Source organism: Eumetopias jubatus, unplaced genomic scaffold (assembly GCF_037043125.1).
Source record: "Eumetopias jubatus isolate StellerSeaLion01/CBP00866 unplaced genomic scaffold, mEumJub1_p1.0 scaffold_11, whole genome shotgun sequence".
Lineage (NCBI taxonomy): Eukaryota > Metazoa > Chordata > Mammalia > Carnivora > Otariidae > Eumetopias > Eumetopias jubatus.
Window position 1 is genome coordinate 70,224,757 of NW_028274817.1, and position 21,062 is coordinate 70,245,818.

General features: G+C 42.3%; 1 protein-coding gene across 7 annotated transcripts in view; it reads right to left on the reverse strand.

Annotated features, from left to right (window-relative positions):
* The window catches only part of DLG3 (discs large MAGUK scaffold protein 3), a 54,148-nt gene that overhangs the window by 19,611 nt on the left and 13,475 nt on the right, over nucleotides 1-21,062 (reverse strand). For all 7 annotated transcript variants that reach the window (XM_028092117.2, XM_028092116.2, XM_088028756.1 and 4 more), the window contains one exon: nucleotides 6,105-6,219. In XM_028092117.2, the coding sequence (XP_027947918.1) occupies nucleotides 6,105-6,219 (115 nt within the window). The remainder of the gene's footprint in view (nucleotides 1-6,104; nucleotides 6,220-21,062) is intronic.

Genomic DNA, 21,062 nt, shown 5'->3' on the forward strand with positions numbered 1-21,062 from the left:
CATCAGCTTCCCCAGGCCCAACCCAAGTCCCACCCTTCTCCGTGACCCTGCCCACTCCAAATTTCTTTCTTCCAAATTCATGCTATGTATTTAGCAAAGACCTTTCTTAATGTTTTTACTTATGGCTATTTAATTCTTGCAGTTTTAAAATCTTTCATAGGATAGCACCAAAGGGGAAGCCCTTTGTAGACTAAGGCCCTGTCTGACACTCATAAATGGTGGAGGAGTGGAGCACAAAACACCTTCCCAGTTACTCTCCAGTTGCTATCCCTCAGCTCTCCCACTGCACTTCCCTCCCATGCCAGCTGGGGTCTAAGACATTGCTTTCTTCCTCTGGCCAGTGTTATGGGCTGAATGTTTGCGTTCCACCAAAATTCATACACTGAAGCCCTAACCTTCCAGGTGATGGTATTTGGAGTTAGAGCCCGAGGGAGGTAATTCGGTTCACATAAGGTCATGAGGGAGATAGTTCCCCTATGAGAAGAGGAAGAGACAAGGAGATCTCTCTCTCTCTCTCCTTGCATGCACCCAGGAAAGGCCAGGTGAGGACACAGCAAGAAGGCGGCTATCTAAGAGCCAGGAAAGTTGGGGGTGTTGCTCACCAGAACCTGAATCTGCTGGCACCTAGATCTTGGACTTCCAAGCGTCCAGAACTGTGAGAAATAAATGTCTATTGTTTAAGCCACCCAGTCTATGGTACTTTGTTATAGCAGTCTGAGCTTCAGAAAGTACCAGACAAAAGGCACATATTATTTGAAAATTGAGCAGCCCCTCTCTTGCCTGGTCCATGTGAAACATGCACTGAGAGCCATAAGGCAATAATCATTCATCAGCTCTTGACCTTACTGTGAGAGCTAAAATTGCTAGCAGCTTCCGAAAAGCAACCTAAAAGCCCAAACTTGAGTACTCAGGTCGACACAAGATGGGTCATCACCAGAGGCACAAGTGCAGCTGACAGCAAGTCAGGTCTCTGTGGCACTCTGTGCAGAAGGGAACATGGAGAACAAGGAAGGGCATCGCTCTCCTTAGTCTACTTCGAAGTCTCAGGCCTTAAAGGTCAGTTATGACGTTAGACAGGCAGTCAAGGACCAATTGCCCTGCAATATATGAACATTTGGGGTCACAACACCTGTTGGGTAGCTGAGGGGGTTATGAGCACAGGTCCAGGACTGCTGTTTGGGGAATATGCTCTAGCAACAGGCAGTTCAAGAATCACTGACACAGGAAACTCTGCCCCACCCACCCTCTGGTAGCCCAGAACACCACAGAAATTGCTATTGCTTGTTAAGATGTGTATTACTATCACCCCCCAATTCTGTCAGATAGTGAAGCCTGCCAGAATCACCTCACTGGCATTTTAATCCACTACTGAAACTCATTAATGAACAAGACAAAGGCTCTCCTAAGCACCACCCTGGGCTATAAGCACAGGACAGCTGCACAATTAATGTCTGCTTGGTGACGAGAAGGAGCCTTCTGCGGCGTTCTTTGATGATCAAGCCACTATTTCTGACACGGTTTCGGGAATGGAGACTACAGATGCCCCAACATGATTTCCTTCCTCAAGTGGGAAGAAGAGTGGGATGGTAGATGGCCAGCCGGGAGGCCAGGACTCCCCAGAGACCTGCCTGATGTAGTTCTGTGGCTGTGAAAAATGCACCCAGCCTGGTGATTTGCACGAAGAGACTTGCAAAAGCTCTTTCTACAAATATACTCTCAAGCCTCTTGGCAGCTTTTGGAGGACAAGGTCTTTCGTTCATTCATTCATTCAAGAAATAGACAAAAGAACATCCAAGTTTAGAACTTGGAGGGTCCCTGGAACTCTCACCTACCCTGTGTCTTTTCGTACTCCCTTCACATCAGAATGACCTGAATTAAACACCCCAACCACCCTGATCCTGGGCAAGAGGCTCAACAGAGACATACTTCTGTGGACTTTTCCAGCGTGGAAGGCAAGTTCACTAGTAGACCAATGCCCTAGAGTGGGCAGAAAAACAGACTCCACTCATCCTACCTATACCACTGAAGAGATGAGGCTAGTGTGGTGACGGCTGGGGAAGGCCTTTCCATTAAGTCACTAGTGATCTTAAAACCAAGTCACATTTTCCAAACACTGTAATCTTTCCTTCTTTCCACAAACCCCACCGCCCCCCTCTCGTTAGTAGAGTCACAGCTACCTAGGGCTTCACCTGCTCTAGCCTCGGTGGCACTGCAAGAGAGTGTTATTTGCTTGGTAACCCATGCACACCAGAGAATAACAGACACTCAGGAGAAGGCGAGGGAGAAGAAACATATAAGAGGGGAAACAACAGCTAAAAGAATCAGAGGTGAAACCCCAACTGAAAAGGGCTCCTTCGCTTTAACCACCTGCTGCCCAGTGTCTTCTGTGTAGAGGGCAAGCTGCTGGAGGGCAGGCCCGGCATCCGCTGCTTCCTTGAATCCACCTCCACAACCATGCCCCAATTCTCAGCCCTGTGCTTCCCTGCTTTCCACACAGTAGGACCCACCGTAAGCATCATGTTCAGTTGTTCGAGCGAAACAGAAACAAATAGTCATTGTGACAAACAACTGGCTATTCCTGAGCCTTCTGACTGCTTGTTAAAAAAAAACATACATTTCCCCAAACCTAGTGAATCCAAAGCAATAAAAGAGGAGCCTGGGGATCTGTATTTTTACTAGCATGCCAGCTGATTCCTATCTGCAAGTTTGGGAAATGTTGAAAGAACCACGCTCTGTGGTCAGAACAACCGGGTTGAAATTCCAGTTTTGAAACTTCTTGGCTGTCTAACTGGAGTCTCTGTTTTCTCATCTGTAAAATGAGAATAAGGTCTACTTTGCAGCACAATTTAAAAGATTTCAATCACAATTTAAAGAGGCTCACAAAGGCCCTAATGCATAGATGTTCCCTGACGGTTTGCTTCCCTTTATCCTGAAGACATCTCAGAACTACTGAAAAGTTCTGATTAGATTATGTCTAGATTGTTGCTTTAGCTTCAAGCCCCTCTTGCAACAACCAGGCAAATGGGTGCCCAGCCTCTTCCGAAACACCTCCAGTAACAAAAGATCAAATTTACTATCTCTGGAAGCAGTCCATTCCATTTTCAGACAGTCTTAATCATCAGCTCTTTCTTCCTTCTGTGGAGCTGAGATCTGCGTTGGGTGACAGAACAAATCTAATCCCTTTTCCACATGATAGGGCGATGCAATTAACTTAGATAAGGAAATTGAGGAGCAGCAGGTGTGTGTGGGGGTTCAGTTTTGAACACACCGCTTGTTTGAGGCACTGGGAGCGCAGCTTCATGCCCACATCCAGCAAATAGTTGATATGCAGGTCTGGGGTTCACTAAAGACATCAGGGGTGTCATTTATACAACAACAGGATCAGAATCTGTGAAAATAAATGACATTGCCATTTAGGGGGCAGAGCTAATGAAAGATATCGAGGAATGGTTAGCAAGGTAGGAAGAGAGCCTTTAAAGAAGCAAGCAGGGAATTCGTGGGAACAAACGTGGTGAAGAGGTCAGACCAATGGCAGAGAATCAGTGAACCAGTCATTGGATTTGATGACTAAGAGGTCACCGTGGATCCCTGACAGAGTTGGGCTTCTGCTCCTCTCCGGAGCCTTCCGGAGTTGCTTGGAACCACACCACCATGCTGAAAAGCAGATGCACACTTCCTTTCCTACTGAAAGAGAGGTGATTTCAAGACATAGCAGGAGCAAGTACAGATGACTCCAACACTTCCTAACCTGGATTTAAGAGGGGCTTCTCCAAATAAGGCTCCCAGGCTCCTATCTTTTGGTGAAACTCTGCCTAGTACAATCCTTCCTGGATATGAACCACAGTAAAAAACTTTCCTGTGTTTAATACTGCATTTGCCCAACTTACTGAACCACTGATTTTGCACACAATACCTATTAACATCTCGGGGAACCAGTGTTTCCTGGCACATAATTTGGCACATGTGGCAAAGAGAAGAGAGACAACAGTTTAAGGGACTATTGGTATCAAGGGAATTTTTTTTCTCTTCCTTTTAAGAATGGAAGAAACTTGAATTTGTTCACATGCTAATGAAAAGGAATGAAGTGCAGAATGAAAGAATGCCAAACAGGCACAAAAAGGAACAGAGCAAGCCAGGCTCTGGTAGAGGGGTTAGCTTAGCGAAGACCTCAGTTCACTGCTTTAGCCCCATAAAACACTTTCCTTGACTAAGTCTAAGTCTAGTGATCACAAATGTTCATTATTATAAAGCAGAGGGCACCGATGTTATCTAGATAAGGTTAAGGGCAGATTACATAAACCATATAAACTGATTCACTAGAAACAGAGTGCAGTGTCCACCCCCTCCCCAGAGTCAGATGCAATGTATCCCTTTCCCCAGGGCCAGAGAAGAGGGTGTTCCAGGTCTTTTGGGTCTTCTAGGTCAGGAGCTAATGCCCCACTTCCCCTACCCAGGCAGGGAGAGCTCTAGCACAGGATAGGTGGAGAGAGGAAATCTAAAAATAAAGCTCTCCGAAGAAACTGTCTTGCCTAAAGAGCAGCTTCCCACGCACACTGGAGTGCCACATCTGCGGGGGCTGGCAGCACGGGAACGGAACAATCCTGACCAAGTCACATTAGTATTACCCTTTTGCTGGGGGCAACAGCACATTTCTGCTTCCCCCATCAGCGTCCCGGTGTCTAGGCTACAGACCCAGAGCAAGGGCTTAGTGACAGAAAACAGGAGACTGAAAAGATCACCAGTGACTAGTCCAGCCTTCCCCTAGCTCTCCTCCCTTCACAGCAGGAGGTGAGCACAGCAAAAGTGAAGAAAGCTGCTCTCAACAAACAAGGAGTCAAGTTGAGGGTTCATTTTTTAAAAAAGAATCATGAAGGTTTCTAGTGGGCTTCAGACTCAAAGCTGGGCTGCTCCCTGGGCTCTGCTCCCTGCAGGCAGGCTAGGGACTACCAGCTGAGGGAAAAGGAAATCAAGCACTGGAACCGAACTGCAATTAGCATTTATATCCACTTGTTATCCTCAGGTCAAACCGCAAAGACAGAGCAGTTGTCCCATTGCCAAGCAAGTAGCAAACGTAGCCTTCTCTCCTAACCCCGCAGCAGGTATCAGAGGCCACTAGGGAAAGTTCAACCCAAGAGTTTAACACAGCCCCACACCTAAGCATTAAACACACACACACACACACACACACACACACACACACACACACACAGACACACACACACACAGAGCGCTATCTCTGGCTCAGGAGAGTTACCCCACCACCTCTTACTCTAAGGATTTTAACCTTGGAAAGATACAATGTACTTGCACCACACTGTTTGGTTTTGCCAAGAAGCTAGGGCAGGAAGAAGACAACCATCCCTACTTCTACAAGGAGGCCACAGTGTTCACTTAGCAGTCCAACTCCCCAAGAGGTTTGTACTTTGACCTGCCGAAGTATTATAATGTGCCTCCAGGGTCAAAAGCTTAACCTTGCTCAGTACCTCAGAGTAGCTTTCAGCAGCAAGACAGTCAATGCTACATATCCGTTCCCTCCACCCACCCTTTCTGGGGACCATACACCATCCCATCCATGTTCCATGATTCAGATACAGCAGACCAGCACAGCAGGGAGGAAGAAAACACCGTTTTAAAAAAAGACCCAGAAGCAGCAACCTGTCAGTTCTTTGGTCTCTTACAAGAGACCCTGTACCAGAACACAGTGATAGCTGATATGCTCAGATACAAAGGCTGATGTCTACTATGCATATGTGGAAGGGGGGGATGCCAAGTTTTCCCCTCAAATCACAGATTGCAAGCAAAGTACTCTGAACATTTGAGTGCTGTTTGAATGCTGACTAGCAACAATCACCCAGCAGTCTTTTACAATTAGAGCAAACTGAAATGTTCCCGTACTGAGTCATTCATGAGCAAAGAGGAAGAAGCCAGCTCACAGAAGGGAGAGACCCTGACCATAAAGTACACAGCCTGAGCATACAGTGCAGAATGCTGCTTTAGTACTGGGAACACACGCTCCCAATCCCACTAGTTAAACAGGAAGGGCTGTGTCCGCACAGAGCTCTCCTCACGCAGCACAAGGCCTGTTGCTCAGAAGTGTGACTTACCTGACATACAAAGACCTCTTCTCACTTGTTCGGAGGGACCCAGACCCAGAGCTCATGCTGCTGTTCATCATTTGTTCTCGCAAGTCGTGTATCTTCGATTCAAAGCGACTGTACTCTGTCAGGGAGACAAGGAAAAGAATGAACCCAAGGAGCTGCACCAAGCCTCTGGGCCAGTGGCTAAAGAGCCAGGAGGACACTGGACTTCAAAGCAGCCGGCACCAGCACAGTCAATCTTTGCTGTGATAAGCAGAGTTCCTCCTCCAAGCACAGACAGATAGACGTCTTTCCACTCACTGACCAAGAGAAGGAAGAAACACACCTGAAAAAGGAGTAACATTTGGACATATCGAATGGCAAAAGTTTTTATCTGCCTTGAAATCTCACTGATCCTTAATAAAAACAAAACAAAACAACAACTGGAAAGAGGTTCCAGTGCAGCCTTCATAAATCTTTAGAGCAGGCACTAAGGCCCAAGGAGAGCAGATGGGAAAGGAGACTTTCCCAAAAAAGTGGATTGCAGAGAACAGATGGCCCTGAGACACAGGGTGGAGGGGCTGGAAAGGACCTGAGGCCATTATATCATTGTTAGGCAAGGAAGATGATTTGTTTCTAGATGACGTTTTCTTTTTTTGGAGGGGGAGACAGTACACAAAGGTAAAAACAAACCGACCTCACAATCAGATGAGAAGATCACAAACCTCTCCTGAGTTATTTCCCTTTTAACAAACAGAAATTCTCCCAAACCGAGAAGTCTGCTGTCACCTTTCTCCTCCAAAATCATCTAGTCCGTGGGGTTATAAGTCCATATGCCCAGCTTCATACCCCACTACCACCATCACAACAGCCTTGAAACAGCCTTATCACTCTGGAAAGGCGACTACACGTTTACACCCAACTTGAGAAAACCTGATAGAGGAAAATTAATTCTAGCTGTACAATTATTATAAAAGGCTTTTTTTTTTAATACGGATGCTTTGCTGTGACATTCTCCTAGTACATTTAAAATATGATATTCACATTTATTCTCCCCCCACACACAACAATTTTCAAGGTCTGTAACTGCTGCATAAAATGGGATATATGTAAAGCACAGGCTGTGGAAATGGGAGAAGATAGGCATACCTCATTATGACAAGATTTCAAAGGAAGACAAAATTTATAGTAGGGGTTGAAGGTTGTGGAACTGCTTTAAAAAACAAACATGTTTCCAGGGAAAAAGAATTCCACAAAAGCATTTTCATGCACCATAGAGGGCTGGCAAGAAGCATCCCTATCTAGTCTGTATGACTCTACAGGCAGAAAACAAAACACCTGTTCCAACACCTGACACTCCCCTTCCCTCAGCAAAGCAATCTGACCTTCAACTGGGTATAAAGGGAAATGCTAAAAAGCCTTAAGGGGAGGGAATGGAGTTTTAACTCACACAAATATCCTCAACAAAGTTTATTTTTGTTCACTCTGGTACCAATGAAGCCAACTGGTTAAATTCATGTGTTCTTTGATTCATCACGCACTGGTGTTAGGGTGATTTGTCCTCATTACCCACTCCCGTCCCTGAAATCCTGCAGGAAGCAGTTAAGTCACTGACTCACCCATTAAGTGTTGGGGGAAAACGACAGCAGCTGGACAGTGTCCCCGTTCTGAGGGTTACAAGGCAACACATCAATATCAATGAGGCGTCGCGATCGAAATGTAGAGGGTGGTGACCGGTCTGTCATAGAAGCCCTGGACTGCCCGAGAGTGCAGCAGCAGGGCTGTCTACCTTTCCTCCTGCCCAGGGAACTGGCCCTACTCCAGGGCTCAGCCCTCCACCTGGGCCCTCTCGTGGGATTCTTTCTGGTCCTCCTCTTCACTCACGGGCTAGGAGGAGAAGTTGGTGGGACAAAGAGATTTCTGACTAGGCAGCCCTTTCTTGGGGAAGATGAAGTAGAAGGCAGAAATACGCATTGAACCCAGAAAAAATATATACCAAATCTATCCCTAAGCCATTTCCCCCCTCTCGCAACTTGTTTATATATTCCCTTCTTTGGAATTGACTTGCCCGCTGAACTCCAACTTAGCAGCAGGTCATGGCAGTTGCTTAGTAACTACGTTTCTTAAAAAATCCTTTAAAAAACAACCACCAAACCACTATTTCCTCAAAGCTCCTAATCCAAGGTTGATAATGCCGGGCCAGAGGGCCCACTTAAAATAAACTACAGAAAGAGAACAAGGCTGTTGCTTTAAGGAATCCACGTTCTGTCTTCTATGTGCTACTAAGGTTTCAAGACTATTAAATTGTGTTTTATTCATTTTCTCCCATTCAGATGATCCCCTTAAGAGTTCCAGCTGCTCATCAGTCTCTGGCTTTTATCTGTAGAATTATCCAATGTCCACTAGGTACAGGGTAGCCTCTGAATAAATGACTGTTGGGTAAATGACGAGCAAATTAGAAAACTGTGCCCAAGTTGATGCTTCTGTTCTCAAACTAATAAACCTAATGGTTTACTTAACTGATGGCTGCCAGCTTCACTGGGGGCTTGGGAAGGTAGTTAAGAAGTGTTACCATTTCCTTTTATTCTCAAGGTTAACTGTTGGGAGTAATTGGGGTATATGGTTTTTAAACACTCTTTTGTGATGTTAATAACCCACAGTGGGCATCTGACTAACAGACTTTGTTTATAACAAAGAAAAATAATAAATCTAACAAAAAACATTTAGAATAGTCTTAAGATAGATAGTACCTCATCTTAATACTAGAAGCATCATTTTCCAAGGACAGAAGCTTCACTTAAAAAGCATCTGAAGTCTAAGACCTCACGGACCCTCCTCCCCTTCCACTTTTAACAAAGGAAGCCATCGCTGGAAGGCATCTCCTAGGCTGGTCACTGCCTAGTCACTGCCCACCAGACCTGCCTCTAACCCAAAGGGCCCACTTCAAATAGGCTAACTTTAAAGAAACAACACTTATTACTTAACTCTCAAGTCTACTAAACTATGTTTTATTCATTTTTTCCCATTCAGATGAACCCAACCATTTGTGACCCACAAAGATATCCACGGTGAGTCACTGCTCCCTGGTTCCCTTTGCTAATCATGGAGAGAGAAATGAGGGGTGGGGGCACGATCAGACATCATTCCCTGAAACAGGGTTTCTCATTGACCACCTGGGGTGTCACTGAAAGAGCAGGATTTTGGATCCAACCCTAGACACACTGACTCAAAATTTTTGAGCAGGCCCAGGAATCTGCATTTTTGCCAGACATCAAGGTGATTCTGATGTCCAATAAGGTTTGAAACTGCTGGTCTTGACTTACAAAATTGAGTTTGTTCTATTAGTTCAGGGAAAAGGTAAGTATCCTGCAGCATGTATCAAAAGGAAGGTAGGGCCAGAGGGTTGGAAAACTCTCAAAAAAAAAAAAAAAATTTGCCAATACAGCTGCAAATCCTGAAGGAAAGGAAAGCGCTAGAGGCCTCTGTCCAACGTGCCTGCAGAGAAAGCTGATGAACTTACACTTTTTTAAAAATAAAAGTAGCACATGATTTTTAAAAATCTTTACCTTCTTCCTTGAGACATTCCTGTATCACTTCCCCCGTCCCACTTACCCAAAGGTAACCAGCTAATATTTCTAGCATGTATCCTTCCAGACTTACTTCCATAAACATACACATATACTCACAAGTCACACAGTCACATAAATCTACTTTTTTCATCCTCTAATAGGTCATGGAAACTCAGCCATGTCAGTACATAGAGATATATCTCATTCTTTTTAATAGCTGCATAGTATTTCATACTATGGATAGACCATAATTTATTCAGTCATATCCCAACTGATGTACATTTAAATTGTTCATAATTTTTAATATTACCACCAATGCTGCACTGTATATTTGTATGAGCATTTCTATAGAATAGATTTCCCGAAGTGAAACTGCAGGGTCAAATTATATGCACACAAAAACATTTGATTGGCACTACCAAACTGAACCCCAACCTTCTGAAACCTTTATGACTGGAGGCTGAGGACAAATTGCTATTCTAAAGCTTCCAGCAGCTTTTCCATTTCTGAAGAAGTGGAGGCAGAATTTACCTTTGAGGACAGATTGATCTTTTGTTTGGGGGAAAAAAAACACTTCAATAAACCTTTTGGTTTTGCGAAAGTAAAGGCAAGACTATAATCTGGAATAGACAAAGAGGAACCTCAGATATTCCCTCTGCATAATCACAGAAAATGTCAGCCTCCTGTGGGTGGAGTTGGTTCAAAGGACTTGTCCTACCACCTATATGATGCTCTATAGACACTCTGGAAATATCTACTTGACCACTCTGCCTCCCCCTACTTGATGACCTCCCTGTTACTGTAAACAAAACCCCCTTTCCCCTGCACACAACCGGTGTTTCCTCAAGTTTTGCTGATATTTGTTCCTAATTGCTTCCTCAATCCACCGCTTTGTTTCTAACTTCATTGTTGTTGCCTTACTGTTGATTTTGCCTCTTCATTTTCTCTTGACTATCCTAAGAGTGATGGAAAGAAGTTATTAAAAGATTTTAAGTGAAGGAATGACTTGATCATGGGTGTGTGTGTGTGTGTGTGTGTGTGTGTGTGTGTGTGTGTGTGTGTGTGTGTCATGAGGGCTACTGAGGGGCGATAAAGTGTGGTTGGTGCCTCACATGTAGATTTAGCAGCAGAGGACCATGCTTTCTCTTTTTGTCTAGCCCCTACAGCCCCTAGTGCAAGTAGCCCCTGCTTTCACATCAGCCAAACCAGCCAGCACTCAGCCTCTGTTCAAGTATGTCCAATGTTGGGAAGCTCTCTATTCCTTCATTACTAGACTAGATAACACTATTCAAGAGAAAATTCTTGGTTTAAGGGCCATTTCTTTTGCCAGCTGGTCCTAATTTGGGTGTTTAAAACAACATTTAAAACATGATGGATCTCTTCTTCATAACAGTATGAAGGAACAGTTTAAAGAAGGTCAAAGAACTGGGAAAGCCTGGAGCAGGTTCCAAGAATACTGAATAAGCCTGAATAGAAGGTAGAGTGTGAAAAGGGTAAGGTGGCAGTGATGGAAGGTTGGGGACCAGATTCTAAGAGTCTGAGATAAGACTTTCTTACTAGGCTAGGGGAACCACTGTTAAGTGTTTAAATAGGGACATGACACATCAGAACTAGGTTTGGGGGGAAGATTATTCTGGGAATGTAATATAGAATGGAGGACAGAGAGAAAGATAAAAGAGACCAAGAACCTCTTCTACGGGTAGAGACAATGACTTGAAAGGCCTGACATAGCGGGGGGGGGGGGGGGCAATTGAGAATACAAAAAAAGGGACAAGAATCAAGAAATATGTTGGAACTAGAAGAGATAAAATTTGACATCTGATTGGATGAAGGGATCAAAGGCAACCTCTGAGTTTTTTCCTAAAAGACCAGGAAAAAGTGGGATAATATCAGCCGTAATAGGGAATAGTCATCATGTCCTCAAAATAAGCTATTCCTTCTCCAGGCTAAATATTATTACTTCCTTAAGTATTCTTCATCTAACATGGTTTCCAGACGCTGTACTACTTCTCCCTTTTAAAATCTAGTGCCCAGAACTTGTGGTGATGTCATTTCCTTTACAAAATTATAAGCTCCTTGATGTGGGGTTTTTTTTTCCTTCTCAAAGTTTGGCAATCAGCACCCTTGTTGAGTCAACAAACTTTTATTGAATGTGTTAATTCATGATAAAGATCTGACAGGACAAACCTGGACACTAATTCTCAAGTTCTGGCTCCTCAGGAACTAATTAAAATACAAAACTTTCTCCTTCTACCCACCCCAAAATGCTAAAAACTGACCAACAAAACCACAAACCATTTATGCAAAACACTGACATGTCAGAGGTTTCAAGATCTACTTAACGGCCTAATAAAGCATCAAAGAGGACCGAAACTACAACTTTCACTAATACGAACTGGACACACATCCAAGCCTCCAAATCCATCTCCCCTCTAATAAAACTTTGCTCTCAAACCCATCTACCTTCCTAATGACACAACTGTTTTCTCAGGGGGCATCTGGGTGGCTCAGTCAGTTAAGCATCCAACTCTTGATTTCGGCTCAGGTTATGATCTCAGGTCATTGATAAGCCCTGTATAGGGCTCCATGCCGGGCAGGGCACCTGCTTAAGATTCTCACTCTCCTCCCTCTGCCTCCCCCCACTCTAAAAAAACTGTCTTTTCTGGATAAAAAATGACATTTGTCATTAATTTGGAAAAGCTGAAAGGGGCTGAGTTTCTTAACCCATAGAAAGTTCATTTGGGCCTAGATTATGGGTAGGAAAATGTTGTAGAGACAGGAAACAAATGGTAGCAACAAAGGGTATTTATTCTTCACGTGGTAGAGAGTACCAATGATTTGAATGAAGATATAAAAAAGGAAATGCTACAAAATAAAATAAAAGCCATGCCTATCAAATTTGGAAATGACAACAAAGTCGGGGAAACAACTGAATGACAGACTTCAGACACACAGATTGCGACAGGTAGCAACAATGGGAAGACACAAAGTACAAAAGAAGTGTAACTTCCTGACCTTGAGTCCCTGTACAAATACTGAGCAGGGAAGACGGGGCTGGATAACTGCACGTGTACTGATTAGCTAGAAACTCCAAATAAGTCAACAGCTGCCCAAAGGCTCATTTGTTCTTACAGAAGTACAGGTGTTCAAATCTCAAACTCATACAGCTCTTGTTTGCCATTAGCTGAGCTGCACTGAGCTCAAGGGAATCACCCACTGTGAAAAAGTATAGAACTGTGGTGGAAATGAAGTGACAACCTCATGAGACAGTCACAGATTTTGATGTGTATGAATAGTGTTTTAGGTTTCTATAGTTGCCTTTGGAGCGCAGACCCTCAGGATGTGTCTAAATTACAAGCATCTGTCCCAATACTATAGCTCATGTTTTCAAAAGAAATGGATGGAGCTGATCCTTAAAGAAGAAAAAAAGAAACAGAGAGAAAGAAAGAAAGAGAGAGAGAGAGAGAGAGAGAGGGAGGGAGAGAGGGAGGGAGGGGAGGAAAGGAAAAAAATGGATGGAGCTGAAAGTAAAATAAGTCCATCAAGAAGATACCTGTTGGTGTGGAGGTAAGTGTATGAATAGCCAAATAGCATCAAAGAGGACCGAAACTACATATTTCTCGGAATGACAAATAAAATAATATGATAATAATATTAATAATAATAATATTAGTTGGGTTAGTTTTTAATTATGGGGTCTACTGTTTAAAGAATCTAAGACCTCTAAAACTAGACAGTTCCTCAGGTCCCTTATAATTTTGACATAATTATGATTTTATGACCAAATCAATGAGGCCCATAAGGAATCAAACTTAGGGCTAGTCTAATTTTAATTTTGTTAAATATGAGCCAGAAGAGGGAAATCTTCACATCTGCAAATAATCTTAAGTTCTCTGGGTCAAGGAATAATATCAAATCAATGGGTAGAAACTGCAAAAAAAAAAATGTCTTAAGGCTATGTGAGAGGGCAGAAAAGTGGCAAACAGGTCTCAATATGAGCAAATATTGCTTGAAGAAAAATAATTTCAGCTCTACTTTTAGAACAATGGGCTCGGAACCATGACTAACCCAAAACAGAAACCTCAGTGTCATTGTTCTGGTCCCTACGTTGCCACAATGTGCTTCCTCAGCCATACACATACATGGCCAGGGTTCTGGATAGCATCCTGATACTGGAAATAAAAATAGATCAGCATGCCATAAAAGATTCCAGTTTATCCCTGTTGAATGGATGTTTCTGTCCCCCAAAGAGCTTAGTGAGGATGCAAGAAGAGCTACTGAGCAAAAGTGCTATAGTATATAAAGGTTTCATTACATTCAGCCACCTGGTCTTAAATGAGTAGAATGATAAACGCTTTGACCTCACATCAAGCAAAGAAAAAGTTATTCACAGGACTTTGCCATTGGTCCTTCTCACCTATCCCAGATGACCCAGCAGATTAGGGTAAAAGCCTCAACTAGGACCTTTTCTCTGTTTCAAAGGAACTTCATATAGTATATTCACATGCAGGATTAACAAAGCCTTTAGCTCCTTCAACCCATAATCCAAACTGTATCTAAGAACCACCCCAAAACAAAACACCTCATCCAGAAAACATGAGAATGAAGACAAAATATACTTTTCCCTGCTCTCAAGATAGCGGGCAATCTTGTTCATAACAATCTTTTCCACTTAACAGAGATGCTGCAACACAGTGATTGAAACAAAACATTTTATGATTAAGCTTGCCAACTTGAGTTAATGTTAATGTAACTGATTTCTACATTTTACCAAGTCAATTGAGAGTCTAGAGTCAAATGTTCTTCACTCTGTAGTCACTCTGACAGGATCACAAATCCACTGACAATCTTTACTGGGGTATCAACGGAATCTTTTGAATCAAGTTTCTGTGTGAGAGGAACCCAGAAAAATGGGACCTAGAGAAAGACTTCCTGTTACTGTGGTCATCTGTGGTCATTTTTCAGTAACTGATAATCCCAGAGTAAAATATTACAGAACAGAATAAGATACCAAAATCCAAATTGTGTGTGTGTGTGTCTGTGTAATAAAGGTGGCCCTTCAAAACAGTAGGGAAATGATGGATTATTTATATTTAATAAATGGTACTGAGGTAATTCATTAAACATTTGGAGCACAAATAAGGTACTAGCCTACCTTACATCATAAATTCCAGGCAGGTTAAGGTTTTAAGTGTGAAAACAATAACATTAAATAACTAGAATAAAACAAAAGTGAACATTTACTTGTTAAAGGTACAAAAGAAAACACTGATAGACTACATAAAAACATAAAATATCTGTACATCAAAATAAAATAAAAAAGCAAACTACAAACTGGGAAAAATCTTTGTAATATACATGACAAAGAATTAATATTCTAACTACATTTAAGCTTTTACACATCAGTAAGAATGTATGAACACACCTCAATAGGGAAAATGGAGAAGAGGTATGAAGAAGGCAATTCACACACACACAAAATGACCAGTGAACATACAGATGCATGTGCACACACACACACACATTCAATTGTTATTAAAAAAAGAATTAAAATGAGTGAAATAACATTTTTTACCTATCAAATTTGCAGAGATTTTAAAAAAATAACGCTCCATGTTAGCAAGATCGCAAACTACACACCGTCTATACCGTTGGTGGAGGTGGAGACCAATTTGGCAAAATATATCAAGTCTTAAACATGTTCATACCCTTTGGACCAATAACTCCACACCAAGGAATTCATTCTGAAGAAGCAATATCAGATTCACAAAAAGCCTCATACAAGGATATCCATCAGTGTTATTTATCAGATAAAAAATTGGAAACCTAATGTCCACCAAAAAGGGAATAGTCACATGAATTATGGTACACACGATAAAATATTAACTATTAAAAACCATTTTAGTAAGATATTCATGACATACAGCAAGTTAAAAGCAAGGATACAAAACTGCTTAAATCAATGATTCTAGTCTTGAAAGAGATACATACATATTATATGATATATAAAAGTTTGGAGGGAAATAACACCCAACACATACATACACATACAGACACAAACTGGTTATTTCTAAAGGTAGTTTTACAGGAGATTTGATTTTTTTTACTTTGTATTTTTCTGTATTTTCCAATTTGTTATAAATCTAAATGCAATACAAAAATAAATATAATTTGAGGAGAGTGAGGAGGCAGACTGAATAGGACAGGCCCAAGGACAAAGCCAGGACACACACAACCACTAGAAACTCCCCTTCACACTACTCCTGGCTCATTCATCATTTTCCTTTGGGATTGATCAATCAGTTGCAGACAAATCCCCTTAGACATATTATCACTATTATCACCTCACCATCTTATCCAGAGAAGCCTTGCCAATTCCTTGTCAAAATCTAGATATACCACATCTACCATATTTCCCTGACCTACCAGTCCAGTAACCCTGTCCCCTCAAGGCAATTTGGCAAGTCTGACATGACTTGTTTGAACCTGGTAAACCAATACTGGTTCCTGTGCTCACCATTTTTTTTCTGAGTGTTTACAAAACAACTCTTAATAATCTAGTCTGGGGGCACCTGGGTGGTTCGGTGGTTAAGGTTAAGCGTCTGACTCTTGGTTTCTGCTCAGGTCATGATCTCATGGTCATGGGATCAAGCCCCATGCATCGGGCTCCGTGCTCAGCGTGCTCAGCAGGAAGTCGGCTTGAAGATTCTCTCCCTCTGGCCCTCCCTGCCCCACTCGCGTGTGTGCACATGCACCCACGCATTCTCTCTCTCTAAAATAAATAAATATTTTTTTAAAAAGATTTTATTTATTTGACAAAGAGAGAGAGCACAAGCAGGGGGAGCAGCAGGCAGAGGGAGAAGCAGGCTTCCCCACGGAGCAGGGAGCCTGATGCAGGGCTCAGTCCCAGGACCCTTGGATCATGACCTGACCCGCAGGCAGTTGCTTAACCAACTGAGCCACCCAGGCGTCCCTAAATAAATCTTAAAAAAAAAAAAATCTAATCTGGAATTTAACGCAAGATTTGCAAAATCCTTCCTCCTTTGTGAAAATCTGAAGAATATGTATGTAAACCAGACCCTTAATGTACATATTTATACAAAACATACTAGTTTTCTTCTTTTGGTCTAGTTAAATTTTTATCACTTAATTTCATCAAGTGGAAAAATCCCCAAATTTCAATGGCCTTTGCTTTTTATTTATTTTTTAAACTTTTTATTTATTTATTCATGAGAGACAGAGACAGAGAGAGAGAGAGAGGCAGAGGGAGAAGCAGGCTCCCCTGATGCGGGACTCGGAGCCGAAGGCAGACGCTTAACCATCTGAGCCACCCAGGCACCCTGGCCTTTGCTTTTTAAAAGATATCCAAATTCAATGAAAAGTAAACAAAGATCCATTTCTTTTTTTTAAAAAAAGATTTTATTTATTTATTTGAGAGAGACACAGCGAGAGAGGGAACACAAGCAGGGGGAGTGGGAGAGGGAGAAGCAGGCTTCCCGCTGAGTAGGGAGCCCCATGCCGGGCTCGATCCCAGGACCTTGAGATCATGACCTGGGCCAAAGGCAGACGCCTAAGGACTGAGCCAGCCACCCAGGCGCCCCAACAAAGATCCATTTCAAGAGAATGAAAGCCTTATCACAGGAAAGAAGAGGGGAAGACAAGACCCTTATTAAAGCAAGACGTAATTATTAGCTCAAGACTTTGTGATTCAATAACAGTCTAGGTACAAATAGAAATGTAAATTGCATTTTCAACTCAATTCCATTTATCTGACACAAAACCTGAGGTAGAAGAAACATTAGAGATCATTTTGCACAGTCCCCTTATTTTACAGATCAGAAAATTGAGGCTCAAAGAGATTGACTAGCATAAGATCATTCAGCTAACTTAAAGATAAAGTGAGAACTAGGACACCCGGGTGGGCTCAGTCGGTTAAGAGTCCAACTCTTGATTTCAGCTCAGGTCATGATCTCAGGGTTGCGAGATCGAGCCCCACGTCAGGCTCCATGCTCAGGGAAGATTCTCTCTCTCTCTCCCCCCCCCCGCCCCTCCCCCACAAAAAGATAAAGTAAGAACTAGAACCCAGGGCCTTGGCTCCCCCTCCAAGATGATTCCCATAGGATTTAATGACTTAGCATTTATACATACACACACACACACACACACACACACACACACAAAATATATGTGTATATTTTTATACATATATACACATTATTTATACATACATTCTTAACATAAGGAAGCAAAAACTGTGTTTTTTCAGTAACAATGACAGGCCCAAATTATTCTACTTCTCCTATTTCTCTTTAAAACAAAACAATTTCCCTATTATAGAATATAAGGCTAAAGCTTTAAATAAATCAACAGTGTAAATAACAGGGTCAAGATTTCAACAAGCAATACAATGAATTAAAAGGAAATCTCAAAGAGCTATAACTAAATAAATAATTCACTCTTATTCCTATATATTATTATTGTCATTCTATCCTATCAGGAAAACTGATGTTTTTTGTTTTTAAAAATTTTTATTATTTATTTGTCAGAGAAAGAGAGAGAGAGCGCGCACAAGCAGGGGGAGTGGCAGGCAGAGGGAGAAGCAGGCTCCCCGCCAAACAAGGAGCCCGATGTGGGACTCGATCCCAGGACCCTGGGATCACGACCTGAGCAGAAGGCAGACGCTTAACTGACTGAGCCATCCAGGTGTCCCCAAAAAACTGATGTTTTATAGGATTTTGTCTCAAACCATCTAACAAGGAAAAGAAAGCACCTGCCTAGCTAGGTGCAGAATGCTTTGCCAACTCTAGCTACTATGTCCCTGGGCTACATGGGAGATAGAAAACCCCCAGCACAAACACACATATCTGTATATAAAGTTCAGCCCAGCAGGCAAAACTGGAAAGAAAGCTAACGTTTTTTTCTCTTCTAAGTTTCTCTCCTAAGTTTACAAACAAAGTTTAGGGCTGGCCTAAAAGGTAAAAGGGTGCAGCCACTTTGGGAAAAAGTTTGGCAGTTCCTCCAAAATGTTAAATGTTAAGTTACCTTATGACCCAGCAATTCCATTCCTAGGGATGTGTGTGTATGTATATATCTCCAAGAGAGTTGAAAACATGACCACACAAAAACTCGTCTATGACTGTTCACAGGAGTATTCGTAATAGTCAAAAGGCAGAAACAACTGAAATGTTCGTAAGCTGATGAATACAGGAACAAAATGTGATAAAGCCATAGGATGGAATATTATTCATCCATAAAAAAGGAACGAAGTACTGATACATGCTACAACATGGATGAACCTAGAGAACATTATGCTAAATGAAAGAAGGCAGACACAAAAGACTACATATGGTATGATTCCATTTATATGAACCGGCCGGATAGAGTAACTTTATAAAAATAGAAAGTAGATTAGTGGTTGCCTAGGGCTAGGGGAGGGGAGAAGTTGGAGGAAATGGGGAGTGACTGCTAATGGGACAGGGCTCCTTTTAGGGGTGAGGAAAATGTTCTAAACTTAATTGTGGCGACAGCTGCACCAGTCTGAACATTCTAAAAAACACTAAACTGTATGCTTTAAATGAGTGAATTGTTGGGTATGTGAATAAGCTGTGGGGCTTTTTTTGTTTGTTTGTTTTGGGGGGGTGGGCCCTATCACTTTTATCAGGTCAGCATTCCTAGCTAAAATTATCTACACCCAAGGCTTCAGCCCCTCCACCCCTCAGTGATAAGAGTGAAAGGTAGTCCCCTATCCTCCTGGTTCCCTCGAATCACCTGAGTAATAACGTAGTTGTCCTGCTCTGGTCTCGAGTCAATTTGGAAAAGAAATAGGGTGAGAATCAAATCAGGGGATGGAGCAAAGCAAAAATGAATGGGAAACAATAAGCACATGAAAAGATGCTCAATGTCACTAGCCGCTGGGGAAATGCAAATGAAAACCCCAAAATATTATTTCAGACTCACCAGGATGGCGAAAATCAAAAAGACTGACACTAACAAGGGTTGGTGAGGATATAGAGAAAGTGGAACCCTCACTGCTGCTGGGACTGTGAGGTTGGTGTAGCCGCTACGGAAAACAGCCTAGCCATTCCTCAAAAGGTTAAACATAGAGTTGCCATATGATCCAGTAAGTATACATACCCAAAAGAAATGGAAACACATGTCCATGCAAAACTTTGCATACGGATGCTCATAGAGCATTATTCATAACAGACTCGAAGTGGAAACAACCCAATATCTGTCAATTGATGAATGGATAAACAAATTATGTTGTATGCATATAATAGAATATTATTCAGCCAGAAACAGAAATGAAGCCCTGGTACATGCTACAACACGGATGAACCTTGAAAACACTATGTTAAGTGAAAGTAGCCAGTCACAAAAGACTACAATTATATGAATCCATCTATATGAAATGTCCAGAATAGGCAAATCCATTAAGAGAAAGGAAGTAGATTACTGGTTGCCTAGTACTCAGGGGGATGGGGAGTTGGGGCAGGGGGGTGGTTACACCTAAAGGGTACAGTTTTCTTTCTGGGTTGGTGAAAATGTTCTAAAATTGATTGAATTGATGTGAATATTCTAAACACTACTGAATTGTACCCTTAAATGAGTGAACTACAAGGTCATAAAAAATGAATGACAAATACTCCATTTCACTCGAAGAAATGAGAAATGCCTACTTACTGAATTAATATTCTTAAGCCTGCACACATCTGCTACTATGTCAAAGCAAACCAGCTCCCATCTTTTTGTTCCTCCTGGGTTCCCCCACATTATCATTCTATAGTAGTCTTCCAAAGCCCACTTTCTTTTTGTAGGAATCTGTAGGTCTCCCTCAGGCTTCCAGCAGCCCCTCTACTCCCTGGTTACTTCCTCCTTTGGTACAGGAGTTTGGGGCCATCAAGACTAAAAAGCTGACATTTGGCAGTTGGTTTTACCCCATTTGTTAACAGCTCCTGGCACCTGGAGAGTCTCAGAGCATTATCTTTTTCTGTGTCTAGATGTATCTGGGTAGAAAGAGGGGGCTCACAGCTTCTCTGCTGTGATGGGAGGTAGTTGTGGCCTAGAGGCAAAAGCCCTGGACCTGAAGTTCTCAGGAAATCAGACTTCACACTTTGATTCTGCTCTTTACTGGCTGTGGGACCTTGAGCAAGTCACTCAGCCTCTCTGACCCTCACCTTCCTCATCTGTAAATTGGGGATGATACCATCTATCCCACAGGGCTATCCTGAAGATGGATGCTTACAAAACCATCTGGAACATAGAGATACTCACTAATTCGGTAGAACAAACCATGGGACAGGCTCTAGTCTATGTGGGGGGGACACAAGCATGAATACAAAACGAGGTGCCTTTAAACTATTCAGTGCAGAAATGCTGTTAACAGGACTTCATTTTCTGCCTTCCCTATATCAGT